Raw genomic sequence first — 14,490 nt, forward strand, 5'->3', positions numbered from 1 at the left:
AAATTCCTTTCTGCACAACCTTCACACAACCCTCTTCAGTAACACCCCCCTCTCGTTGCGTTTTGCGTTTTATACACTCTCCTCAACACTCTTCTCCAACACGTGGCATGCATGCAATTGGGGAGACTGTCAAGCGCAACTTTATGCGTTTTGGTTTGGCTAGCTGCCAAATGTAGCTTCCGTTTTTAGACTTCTAAGATGGTCAACAAAACATGTCCGGTCTGCATGCAGGGAACAAAGACACGTTTTGACTCAACTTTTTAGTTTTCGATTCGGCAAAACGTAACCTATATTTTGCAGGTTACTAACTGCAACTGATCCACATTTGTGGAATACACACCAAACCCCAATATAATTATACATCTCTATTATTACTTCCATTCATAAATTAATTTATGAAAAACACACTACTCAATTTTCTGTTGGTGGATTTTCTTGAAATACATAAACAAACGAGTCTATTATGACATGATACAAAATGACAATAATCACATGGACCGATTTCCTTGAGTATTTGAAGTGTTTATCTAACTACCAATAATACTACATGCGTCAATGACTAAATTTCTATTTTGGTCTCTGAGATTCATGCGATTATTCAATTTGGTCTCCGAAATTTAAAATTACCTATATTAGTTCTTTAGATTCAAGTTTAGGAACCAATATGGTCTCTCGACTCTTTCCGGCGATGATTAGGCAAACAAAGTGCTAAGATGTCATATTTCTTGTCACGCTGGATGATGAGTAAACGACGTTATTTACCCTTGCCGCCCAAACAAGTCAGGAATATTGTTGCTTTATATATGAAGGGAGAAGAAACCATGGAAACCCAAAATAAAATATTCTTCTTCTTCTCTACTTCCACTATTCTTTATTTCTGACTTGTTTGGGCGTCAAGGGTAAATGACATCATTTACTCATCATCCAGCGTGGCAAGGAGGGTGCCATCTCAGCATTCTATTTGTCTAGTCATCGCCGGAAAGAGTCAAAAGACCACATTAGTACCCGAACTTGAATCTGGAGAGCCAGTATAGATAATTTTAAATTTTGGAGATCAAAATAGATAATCGCGTGAATCTCACGGACCAAAATTGAGATTTAGCCTTCTGTTCTATATAACAAAGTTCTAAGCACTGTGCAAAGGTAATTTTCCAACAAAGTTGGAATTGAGACTGCCCAAATAAAGATGATCCTCAAACTCGAAAGCTGAAGTCACAAAATTAATCACTCTACCATCATTATCACCAAATATTCTGGTTATGTTGCCATCAGTTGCCACATTGACCACTGTTGCCTTCTTGGTTTCACCACTCGTAAGGCCATATAACCTTGGAAATGAACCTAGTAAGTGCTTAATTACCGTGTATTTGTGCATAAACTCCAATCCATTATTAGTTAGCTGCAGCATCAATAATATTGGAAAACAACCAATTAAACACCTTACCTCGTAATCATTCAAATACTTCAAATAAAATGCCAAGTTCCGTTGAATGAGTATAGCATTTTATATAATTACCGAAACCAAAGCTATCCAAAATGAACCATCAGGAGCTAGATTGATATTATCAGGTCCACCCGGAAGGTTTTCAACGAAAATATCTGTTTTGCCTTTATTTGCTCCTTTTAGCCAATGCCTCAGAACCCTGGATCTGATTCAAAAAAGAAGATGCCATGCCAATATATATGGAGTATAACCAAATATCTAAGGCCACACTTGAATTCTGTTTCTAAGATACAAGCATATTAACAATAGACAAAAAATTATTTGATTATGGAAACAAAGATACAAATAATTTTTCTATCTTAGGGATAGAAAATTATACTTTGTGTACATTTGAGAAAAAAAGAAAAGAAAAAATGTGTTTCTGTTCTCAATTTTTATATTTCTATGGTAGATATCATTTAAAATATGATGCTCCATTCTTGAAGAGGGAAGAATTCCAGGAAAATCTAAAAGACTAAAGTAATAATTAATTAGATCTTTAATGATTTTGACTTTTGACTAATTAATCTTAAAAAAATATATGCTATAATTAGGTTTTTCACAAATAACAAAAAATAGTTCTGAAATAGATAGTGCAAAATAAAAAGAAATTGTCCATGTATTTTATTATTTACAATGATACATGTTTCGTTACTAAAACATGAGTATGAAAACGATGTAGTTTTAGACAGTAAAATTTTATTATTTTTTGAGTTTTCATATAACTTTTATCAATTGTTATCTATTTACTATAAAAATCCAATCAAAACAAGTGAAATTTTGCTTCAAAAATAAATAAATACGTCACAGTAGTTAATAGTACATATAGGTACCACCGTTAATTTTACATGATGAATTGATAAGATATATCATATTCATTGTTTACTATCATGAAGGAACAAATTGATACTTTTTTTCCTTCAACAACTAATTAGTCTAAAGTTGAAATATCTAAAGACCTAATTCTCACTTTATTCAATCCATGATTAATTCTCAATAAATTTTTTGTGTTTTTAGTTTAGAATAGAAATTTTAATGATTAAATTAATATCTAAAATTTTATTTATAAATAAATTAATTATCACATCATATTGTTCTTTTAAATAGAGATTAATATAAAAGTTTTAAATTTTTTTTAAACTTTATATATTTATTATGAGCTTAATTTTGATACATTGACAATATAAAATGTTTTACAGAATCGTCTAATCGCATCCATTCTTCTGGATGAACATTCATGCAGTCAATAGAAAAGATAATTATTTTTGTTGATGTGTTGTTATTTAATAGGATACATATGTAAAATTACTTTACAAAGTATATCGAAATTAAATTTTTATTAAATAACCATTGAAATTAATTTGCCTAAAATTTTTAATAAAATTTGATATAGAATTAATTTGTCTAACAAAAACAAAAAATTTAAAAATTAATTTAATAATTAAAATTTATTAAAAATTAAAATATTTAATCAAAAGTTAAATGAGAATTGATTCAGGATATTATCAGCAAAATGCAAATAAAAAAAACATATACCTAAGAAATTACTTACTTCCAGGTTTCAGACACAAGAAGATAATCTTCATCTTTGGAGAGTGCAACTCCATTGGCAAAGTACAGTTTGTCCAAGACAATATCAACATCATTTGAAGTTGGATTGTACTTTAGAAGTTGTCCATGTGGTCTTGCCTCTAGCAAATCCAGATGCACATGATGCAAACCATACTTTTTGCTAGCATCACTGAAATATATACTTCCATCTGATGCTTCTATCACATCATCTGCAAAACTGTTTCAGCCTTTTCAAACACTTGTTGTGGACATACCATAATGTATGAAATTCAAAAAAATAGTTAATTTAATATAAACCGAATTTTAAAAAATCTATTACAAAAAGAAATAAATTTTTTATAATTATTTAATGATAATATTTTAATTAGTCATCCAACCAATTATTTAATAATCTAATATTTTGACTGGATAAATTATTGCTTCAATTCTAATAACCAAACTTTAACATCTATCAAGAACAATAATTGTTTATCTAAAAGTTGTTACCTGAAAAGCACAAAATGTCCATTGATTGATGAGTGTTACAAGTTGCAATTGGACGCTTTTTGTTTTTATGATTGAGTTGTAATGGTGCATTTTAATAATGTGAAAATTTAATATGTTTTTTATTTGTATGGATATCATAAATTTAAGGATTATTAAATCTATGATTTTTAATTTTTTTTTGTTGATACCACAAATTTAAGAGTCAAATTTATATTTGTAACATCAAAAATTTTTTTAAACATACTAATTAGACCCTCCAATTTACTTGAGAACAAAAAAAGATTTATCTCACCATAAATCAGATTCTCCAATTTATATAATATAAAAATATAACCCTTCGATTTTCTAATTTTTTATTCCATTTGTAAAAAAATTAGCCGAATTGGAACCATGGGGTAAAGAACATGCATTATTTTAACAATCAAGTTTACCTTAATCGAATGTGCGAAAGTGCAACCAGCAGGGGCAAATGAAAGAGCATTGAATATTTTAATATTAAAATGGCACCATCCATTGATGAGTTATGTATGATGTAGCTACCGTTAATTCCATGTAACCAACAGGAAAATATTCCTTAACATCCCCGAACTAGCTAGTTGCAACTTTCTAGCTTTCTATGTATTTCTCACATTTGACGTTTAAAACCAGAAAAATAAATAAATAAAATAATTCCGTTGGTTTGTTCTGTAATTGTATGAGGCTAATCATTATTATAATAATTTTACACGACCTACAACAACAACAACAGAATCTTATTCAGCCAAATATAATTGATTACATAAATCAACCAACGTTATTATTTTTTATTATATATTATATCTATAGTATCATTTTTGATATACAGATTTTTTTTACTATCTTATATATGATTTTTTAAAAAATTTTCTATCATTTACTATTTATTTACTTTTTATTTCATCTATTTTTTTTATTGGATGTTCTACTAATCTTCTACCCACATTTGAGACAAGATTTTATTATTTTTTTACAATAGATATTACTCTAATTTTTTTTATATCTTTATTTTTTATTTTATCCATACGTGTGTGAGTATTCATTCATTTCAATATTTTTATTTCTGTCCCACTTATGTTTGTTCTCACTCTTTATTGTCCAACATTTTGCTCCATATAATATAGTCAGTCTAAAAATAACGTGATAATTTTTTTTTAAATTTAAAAATATTTTTTTATTGTATATAAAATTAAATATATTATGCCATTTTAACTAAACTGTTTGTAAAATTAAATTTAGAACCTAACATTTTCCTTTTTTTTATTTCAGTTACAACCATTGTAGCTAGAACTAGATCAATAAATCTCTAACATATGATAAATATCATCATCCGAATTGAGTCTTAAAAATGTGGCTATTTTGAAAATATTTTTTCACATTTAAGAGCCACAAGCCAGCAACTGAGTCTATGAATAAATGACCTGAAAAATAATTTAAATGAAAAGGAAGAGAAAAAAATTCAAGGTTTCTTACTTGATTTGAGAACCATTCCCTTGTGATGAAACGAGAACAGTGAAACCATCATCCTCTGTAACCTTGAATAAACCCTGTACATAAATATGCAATTGAAATGCGTAACTACATTACCTAGTCCTTGTTCATATTTTCTTTCATAGATATGTGGCAATTCCCTAGGAAAGTTATTGGCGATATGAGAATCTTGCAATTCAGTATCTTACTCAATAAGTATTTGTTTGTCAAGTATTTGATGGATATATATTACGTAATAAACAAAAAATTTTTTTGCACAGAATATAAAATTTTATTTTTAAATTAAATAATTTTATTTGCTTACAAACATAAGAAACTATAATTTACTCCTTCAAATTTTATACTTCATCAAATAAATATGTTTACATGAATATTATAAAAAAGCTTACTTATTTGTGATCTATTTACTCACTTTGTTCTTGATTTTAATAATACTTATACATTAGAGTTTACAAAACTCTATATCAGTAGCACAAAATATACTGTTTTTTGTGTTTCAAAGTAAATAAATAAATAAATAAATATTTTGTTTTCAACTTTCCATGTCCTGTACTCCTGGTTCCATTGTTCCTACTTCTTAGTAATACAAAAAGCAAAAAGATATACAAACAATTTTTTTCCTGTATCTCTCTGTTTCAGTCTACTAAACCAAACACGACCTTATACTCTCTGCGTGTCACATACTTAATTAGTTGATTACATGAAATAATAATTAGCACGGCAGCATTGTAATTACCACAAAGATGTGGGTGGGTGGTTTTCTAATTATTTTTTGCAATCCCATACTTTCATAAATACACTATGGATGGACAATAAAAAAATAATGTTATATGCCTAACAAATACTATTATTTTTTTAGTCAGTAATAATTTATATTCATATTTATAAATATTTTAAAAACATATAATTTATATTTATATTTACTAAAATTTTAAACCCATAAATTAGTATAGTTTTTTTTTTATCAAAGAAAGGGAGATTCAAATTCGCAACCTCTTAAGTGAATATGGGAAGACTATACCATTTAAACTATAACTTATTAGCATAAATCAATACAGTTTGTACCTATATTTTTCAAACTTTATATACATAAATTAATAAAATTCATTCGTTAAAGTCAATTTAATGTTTATATTAGCTAAATGATAATAAAAAATACTTAAAATTACTAGTATCCAAGAGTTTCTCCAATAAAAAAATTGAAAACTGGAAAGAAAAGTTTGGCGAGTGAGAGTTTAATTAGGTTACCTTTGTAGCGTCACATACGATTAGGCCACCATCTTTAGAAGGAGTGATTCCTAGCAAAGTGTTACTATCAATATGCTTCCAATTCTCCCAATCTCCATTATTTCTTGGTAATCTTTTAATCCAACCATCTCTTGTAGCAGCATACAGAGTTCCCTCTTTGTCAAAACAAACATCTTCTGGATCTTTCAGAACCCCTTCTCCTACCTTAATTATGTTCTGCCAACCAAAAAATATCACACGTATCAAAATACAATTCTTTCGTTCCACAATTTTTGTAAAATAAAATAACTTTAGACGGTTTTGGACGAATTTTTTATTGTCTCTAAAATATTTTTGGCAAAACCGGATACTGAATCGTTGCCGTATATGGATTTGTATCGTTTACCTTTAATTGGTTGTGTCTAGCAGAAGATGAAGGTGGAATCTCCAGTGGTAGTGGATCTATGGGTGAGAAGTAGAAGATCTGGACTGTGATAGCTACTATCACTGCTATAACAAAGCTTGAAATTATTGTCACAATATTGGAAGCCATGCTCTTCAAACTTGGTGCTGTCTAATTTATTAACTGAAAAAACCAAGTAAATAAAGAAGAAATGAAAACGAAGAAAAAGATTTAAGTGTCTAAAGTTGAATGCTCCTTTCATATACACCGTTGTTAAGGAATTTTAAATTTTTAATTACTAACAACTCCTTTTGTTTTTTAGGGAAGGAATCAAGCTATTAAAATAAAATCAGCGAATGATTTGGTATGTTATCTGGGTTCAGATGAGATTTAGCCGGAAAAAAAAAAAGCAAGAGATAAATAAATATTTTGACTTTATTATCCTGGGACAAGAAGTCAAGAAGTTATATTTATGATATATAGAAGTGACATGTATGTGGATATACATGCGGGACGTATTTGTATTTTTATTTTGTTGCTTGAGAGTGACAAGAGAGAAGACTCTACACGTTTTGGATTTAGTCTCTGCAAAACAAAGTTAATATCTCTTTCTTTTGGTAACACGCAAGATAAGATAATGCCAAAAATTAGTATACAACGTTGCGGGGGAAAATGACATTCAATATTCAAGAACCAAACCTTCAACCGCCACTAATAAGTCAACCAAAAAAGGGGTAAAATATTTAACCACTAAATTAATTATTATCTATTTAGGTATATGTTCATACTCCAGTTCCCAAGAGAAGATATCGGACCTTTCACTTAAAGATATCTGGAACTCGTGTTCAAGTTCAAATCACTCTGATTCTAAGTAAATCTCAAATCATTAATACCTCTGTCAGGAATCTGGAAATCAACACCGTACAATGGCGGATGACGTTCTAAAAAATAAACACATAGCTTTTGATTCTGAAATCCAAAAAAAAGAGCAATATAATGATGAACAAGCATTAGTTATATCTCTCCAAGTTGATAAAAAAAAGTTGTTGCCAGAAACCCACATCAATCAAACCTGAAAGGACACAGGATAAGTTCAAAAATTTATCAATCTGAAGAATCCGGGAAAAGAGATCCTACAAAAATTATGGGGCTTATTCACGGACATCAAGGTCGGCTGGAACAACTCGAGTAGGAGCTCGAGCGAGAACGAGAATCCGAAAGAGCACTAAGAATGGAGGTACGACAACGAAGGAAATTAGAAGAAAAATTCTTGAAACTAGAATCCAACCTCAGGGGTAGGAGATCCCACATTGATCGGGAAGAAACACTTTTAGGAGGTGAAAATCCATTTATAGAGGAAATCATGCGGGCTAGAGTTCTCATAAACTTTAAAAGCTCGGACATGGACCTTTACAACGGGACGACTGACTCGAGACATATCATTTAAGTAATTTCAAGGGTCGAATGTACTTTGCCGATGCGTTAGATGCAACTCGTTGTAAAGCTTTCCCAACAACATTGACCAAGGCTATAATGAAGTGGTTCGATAGTCTACCACCAAGATCGGTAACCTACTTCGACAACCTTACAAGAGGTTTTCTCACCCGATTCTCGATTCAAAAAGACAAAGTCAAACATGTGCCAAGTGTAACACCCTCACTACCAGAATGTCACGCTTCCAACTGCGCCACTCTGATAGCAAGAAGTATTACGACTACCTTATATACTAGATATTAAAATAGGAGCCTGTGACTCGACATCGTATCGCTTATTTCTTTGAAAACCGGAAATAAACACTTTATCTTAAAAAAAACAAACACATAGATTCATATACAAGATTTCTTACCTAATAGCTTGTAAAATAATATACATATAAAACACAAAATTCCTATCCCTCTTACAGAATTGTAATAACAAAGACGAAGGAAGAAAAATAATCTAATTAATACAACATCATATAAACCAAAACGCAGTAAAACTCTTCATAATAGTTCTTCATCTGATTCCTAAAAAGGTAAAGCTGTAGGGGGTGAGAACCTAACCACACGGTCTCACCACGGAGTTTCAGAATTGTCATAAGAAGATACGTAATAAAAAAATAGTTTTCAAGCTCAGTGATTATCATTGCCTTATGAATCCTTTTAAAAACCAATAGTTAATCGTTCAAAACCTTTTCAAAGAAACAATGCTTAATTTTTCAGAAATCCAAAACCTTTCTTTTCTTATAAGAAAATCTCAATCAGAAACCAACCACGCAATCAATCAACACAATCATCAATTTAGCACCAAAGTTCATTCTCAAATGTAGCACACCAGAACAAATACAGGCAAGATAGACAAGGAAAGCACAGGTTTAGGTAGCAGTTACAACAAATAGTTCAGGTAGCAGTTAAGAACAGTTTAACAATTAGGCAAACCAAAACAAGTTCAAACCTAAGCAAAGCATACAAATGCATATGATGCATGCCTGTCTTATGGCTAATGAGCTCATCTGTAGGTTATCGAGCCAACCCGACAAGTCCAAAAACCTTAGACTGTCCCCCGACGCGCATCCCCACAAGTCTATGCATAGCTTTTTCTCATAAATATATATCAAATCACTCAATGGGGGTACCATTCTCAGAAATTTATAAGTGCCCGGTCACCCTTACGTCGTAGGGTCAACAGGGTATCGAGTCTCAACCTGGAGCAAGTGGTGGCAAGCCACTGCATTTACCTAGGAAAACTCGTGTCTCAGATAATTTAATTTCATAAGCCATATAAATAATTCATTCAACATTCATCAATGTCTAAGTCATTCTCAACATCATCATCATTCATCAATTCATATCTCATTTCCAAATTCATTCAAAATCATATTTCAAAGAAAATCCTCATCATCCTTCTTTCCATTCCGTTCACTAACAATTACTAATTCGAAATATAACTCTTCCTTTGATAAATAAAGTAATCTTCAACCATATAATGCTTAAAATTAAACCTTTTAAAATAACTACTTCAAATGAAACTTCTAATTTTATAAAATTTCGATAGCATATCCTCTAAAACTCAGATTTTTGCCACCCTTTTTGGATCCCATCCAAACATTTCTCAAACCTTTTCTCAACCATTTCTAAATCTCAATCATTTTTCAAAATTCAACTAGTTCCAATATCAAATTATTTTCAAATCGAACCATTTCCAATAATAAAACTCTTTTTAAAATCAAACCAACTCAAATATTAAATCAGTTATAAAATTAGACTAACTCAAAATCAAACCGCTTCTAGAACCAATTTATTTTCATATCTCAAATCATTTCCAAAAATCGATTCATTTACATTACCAAATAAATTCCAAAACCAAGAAAATTCACTTTCATAATAATCAAGTAATTAACATTTCAAACCAATTTCTTATCGACAACCATACACCACTCACGCAATGAAGCAACCAATAATTCAGTCTAACAAACCATCACATTCACAAGACAAATAATCATAGAAGTATATCTTTTTGTATCAATATCTATTTATAAAAAATCTATAATATAAAATAGATTTAAAGAAAAACCTATCTCACGAAACCACTAACCAAATGCGTCGAAGAATTCCTTTTTTCCTCATTCCGAAATCGAACGGCATTGACTCTGACTATTTCCCACAACCATATAGCCCAAAAAGCACCATTCACAACAGAACTCGACCCTGAGACGTTAAAGTCACATAAAACTGAGAAACATATAATTGAATACTAACGCGAGGGTTACAAAATAGAAACACTTACTGTACTAAGAGAACGAAACAACGGCAGTGGCATTAGCTACACTGAAAACTCTCTGCAACAACACCATCAAACACAGCTCCATAGTTACAATGGTTCAACCCTGAGACGTGAATACCCAAAACCCTCAACAAGCATATAACAACAATAACAATAAGAATTTTAGTTAGGAACTCACTACAGTTATGGAAAAATAGAACGATGGAGCGGCAACTACATCAGTACCGGCGCAACTAGAAGCAAAAGCAAAACAAAAGACAACGGTGATCCGGGACAGAGACGAATTGCATCAGAACCAGAATAGCAACTCCGGTGTCCTTCTCCAGCATCAAGGATGACAGTTTGGCTTACCACCATCAGTAGCAGTGAGCTAGGATCTAGATTGACGACGGCGACGGTAGTACTAAACAGGAACATACACTATTTTATCCAGAATAAAAATATAGAGAAATAAAATCGGGAAGCAGAGTACGAGCAAGAGTGTTACGGTTTCAAGAATTGAATTGGGAATGCAGGGGAAGCTGCTATCAGGTGATATCAATGGCGATTCCCTTCAAGCTCGATGGTGATTGAACTGTGATCGCGAGCTCCCTTCTCTCTCCTCGAAGCTCGACGGTGGCCACAGTTTGAGGCGACGGCAACAGCACACGGCGACGCAGCGCCGTTCAGTGGGTCGCGCTCCTCGCGTCACTGGCCGCGTCCTCCTCCCTCAGAGTCGCGCGGTCTCTCTCTCTCTCCTCTGAGCTTCCTCCTTCGCGACGGTTATGGCGGCGACGGTGATGGGTTCTGGTCGGCGATGGCGACAGCTCGCGATGACAAGGACGTTCCTCCGCGACGACGCTGGCGCGGACTCCACGAACGGCGGTTGAACAGGTCGCGGTCCCCCCCTTCCTCACGGATCTCTCTCCTCTGCTTCACCCATAGACGAATGACGACGGCGGCGCGACGAGCGGCAGTGACTCCCGCCGGCGCACTCTCCCCTCTTCTCCTCTCTTCTACTTCGCACCCTCTCCTCTCTTTTCTTTCTTTCTGCTGATTTCTCTTTTTTTTTTCTACTGCTATGTGCTGTGTCTGTGTTTGATTTTGGAAGAAAGGGAAAGTTGAAAGGGGTGTGGCGGATAAAGGGAATAGGAAAATTAGGGTTAGGGTTTTAAGAAGTATTTAGCAAATTAGGGTTTCATTTTTAGGACAATTGATAATATAAGTAGGGTATAAAATGGTATTAAAAACTCAGTTCAATCTAATAAAATTATCTTCAAAGAGAGTATCATTTGTTCATCAATATATAAATTATTTTCTAATAAATATTCTAATTCAAAAAAAAATTAGACATAGTATGATTAATTTTCTTTGTTTCCCAAAACATGAGTATTAAATTATAAAATATTAATTATTTAACCCGAATCATATAAAATTCTTATTCTTATACAACTACTAAGTTTTATAGTTTAAATATAGAAAATTATTCAATATTATAAGATTAAGTAAAATTTTTAATTTAATTATCAAAACTTAATTTAATTACTTTTAATACAATAATTTCTAAAAATAAAGTCTTTAAGGAATTAATAAATTAAAATTAACTCATAATAATATTTTTCGAAAATTCTGGATCTTACACCAATCCTCTTGGGAATAAAACAAGAAGTCAGAGAATCTCTACGAGTCTATATGAAAAGATTCAACAAGGTGTGCTCATGAAACCAGAACCTACCTTCCAAGTAGTTATCATGGGACTAGTTAACGGCCTCAGAGAAAGTCCCTTCTCCCATTCTATATCAAAGAGGCACCCTACATCTTTGCACGAGGTGCAAGAGCGAGTTGACAAATACATCAATATGAAAAAACTATCTGATTAAGAGATCTTGTCCCAATACAACACAATCAATATCAGGTTTGGGAGAAAGAAAAAGAAAAGAAGAATACAGCTCAGACAAACCTCGAAGGTATCACAATTATACCTCATTGCGAATTTCCTTCGTCAACCTCTACAGAGAGATCTGCCACACGAAAAAAATTCCACCTCCCAAACCAATTAAAAACAAAAAAGATGTAAGTCAGTTAGAATACTGCGAATACCACAAAATGTACGGCCATTCTACCAATGATTGTTATGATTTAAAGAATGTGATTGAAAATCTGGCTAGGAAAGGTCGGTTAGACAGGTATTTATCAGAAAGATCGGATGACCAGGATAAAAGAAAAAGAGATGAAGAAGATAGGAATCGGTGATATCGACCACAATGAACCCCTGAGAGACATCCACATGATTGTTGGAAGTTTGTAGGAGGAGGAGTAACAAAATTCTCCATAAAAGATATTTGAAAGAAGTCTACCAAGTTAGCGAGGAAGCTGAAATGCCCGATCCACCTGCCATCACTTTCACAAAAGAGAATTCCTAAGGGATAGCATTTGGATACGACGACCCTGTCATGATCCCAATGATACTTGCCAATGCAAACCTCTACAAAACCTTGGTAGATCAAGGAAGTTCGGTCGACATACTGTTTAAACCAGCTTTTGACAAGTTGGGTTTAAAAGAAAAAGAGTTGAGGGCATACCTAGACACTCTCTTTGGTCTAGGACGCTTATCCATTCTCTAGGCTTCATCTCTCTATACATCATCTTTAATAAGGGCACAAAATCAAGGATCATTAGCATAGAATATATAGTTATCAACTTAACATCAACTTACAACGCCTTAATAGGTCGAACAATGATAAACTGGCTTGCTGCAATAGTCTCCGCCCCCTTAACTTTGCATAAAGTTTTCTACTCCTTAAAGAATAGCCACTGTGAGAAGAGACCAGAAACTGGCAAGAAGGTACAATAATGAAAGCCTAAATCTAGGAGGTTATATAAGGAAAAGTGGTCAATACCATAGAACTCGGCGGTGTCCGAGTTCGGGAGGAACTGAGACCCCAACCTGAAGAAACGATTGTGGAGGTACAAATTGGGGAGGAGGTCAGGAAGACAACAAACACATGGGCTAATCTAGAGAAGCAGCTAAAAGAAGAACTCGTTAAGCTCTTACAGAACACTTTCGACTTCTTCACCTGACAAGCCTTTGACATGCCTGGAATCTATCTTGACCTCATGACCCAGAAGCTTGCTGTTTACTAGGGCTTACGACCTATCCAGCAGAAACAATGAAAGCTTAGTCTTAAAAGAGCAAAGGTCATAGAAGAGCAAGTCCAAGCGCAATTAGAAAATGGGTTCATAAAGGAGGTAAAGATACAAGGAGATGGTGAGAAAATGCCTTCATCGTTCATTCCCTGAGTGGTTACAAATTCGAATCTTTTATGACGGAGTCTATCAAACCTCCAAAATCATCAATGGGATCTAATAATTATATGTACTCAACTGAGAGAACAATGAAAAGAGAAATGATGGGGTTGGACATGCTAGACACACTCTTAGCACAAAACAAAGTCATATCTCAACAACTCACTTTGCTCACTAAACAAATAGGGCAAATGCAAGTTTCGATCATCGGAACACAAGTTATCATCTGTGAATTATGTGGGGGAGCTCACAAGAATGAAGAATGTGAACTATTTAAGGACGTCCAACCATACCTTCCACCAAGCAAGTGAATTATATGGAAAATTCTTTAAGATCATGAAATTATTCTTTCTCAAAAAAATACAATTCTGATGGAAGAACCACCCAAATTTTAGATAGAAAAGTCAAGGATAGCAAAACTTCAATGCTCCGTACCAACAGTAAGCACCTCTTGTACAATCACAAAATCCTCAAAAACTTTTATCTCTTGAGATTGTCACAAAAAAAATTATCTCAATCAACCTTTACTTTTGTTCAACAGACTTCTAGTTTCATGCTAGAAATACAAGAAAACTTCAAGAATCACGAAGCTTCGATCAGAAGTTTAAAAGTACAAATGGAACAAATTGCTGAATAATTAGTAGAAAAACTAACAAATTCTTTTTTAAGTGACACAATACCTAAAAAAAACATTAGGTGGGCTAGCAAATAGTCCAATTTAACATCTCTACTTCCAATAAAACCTATTTATTAACTACAAAGTACA

The 14,490-nt window shown here is 32.8% G+C and overlaps 1 protein-coding gene across 2 annotated transcripts; it reads right to left on the reverse strand.

The window, feature by feature from the left end:
• Positions 1 to 352: 352 nt before the first annotated feature.
• Positions 353 to 11,501, reverse strand: LOC107479154 (protein STRICTOSIDINE SYNTHASE-LIKE 4). 2 transcript variants are annotated; one of them, XM_052259070.1, is made up of 10 exons: positions 10,927 to 11,501; positions 10,618 to 10,842; positions 10,443 to 10,494; positions 10,251 to 10,363; positions 6,681 to 6,860; positions 6,296 to 6,511; positions 5,030 to 5,103; positions 3,036 to 3,272; positions 1,517 to 1,649; positions 353 to 1,399 (listed from the first exon to the last, which is right to left on the reverse strand). In XM_052259070.1, exons 5-10 carry the CDS (start codon positions 6,825 to 6,827, stop codon positions 1,127 to 1,129), a joined length of 1,080 nt encoding a protein of 359 aa, XP_052115030.1. In that variant the 5' UTR covers positions 6,828 to 6,860; positions 10,251 to 10,363; positions 10,443 to 10,494; positions 10,618 to 10,842; positions 10,927 to 11,501; the 3' UTR covers positions 353 to 1,126. The 2 variants fall into 2 exon arrangements, with proteins under 2 accessions (XP_052115030.1, XP_015954790.1); XM_016099304.3 differs by having other exon boundaries at positions 10,443 to 10,542.
• Between the last annotated feature and the right edge of the window lie 2,989 nt (positions 11,502 to 14,490).

The sequence above is a fragment of the Arachis duranensis genome, chromosome 3, assembly GCF_000817695.3.
Source record: "Arachis duranensis cultivar V14167 chromosome 3, aradu.V14167.gnm2.J7QH, whole genome shotgun sequence".
In the NCBI taxonomy this organism is placed as follows: Eukaryota; Viridiplantae; Streptophyta; class Magnoliopsida; order Fabales; family Fabaceae; genus Arachis; species Arachis duranensis.

Coding starts and splice junctions, on each gene's coding strand:
- LOC107479154 (XM_052259070.1), bottom strand. CDS start 6,827: ATGGCTTCCAATATTGTGACAATAATTTCAAGCTTTGTTATAGCAGTG. Junction 6,512..6,680: donor CTAGACACAACCAATTAAAG/GTAAACGATACA, acceptor TTTGGTTGGCAG/AACATAATTAAGGTAGGAGA. Junction 1,650..3,035: donor CTTGTGTCTGAAACCTGGAA/GTAAGTAATTTC, acceptor TTTTTGAATCAG/ATCCAGGGTTCTGAGGCATT.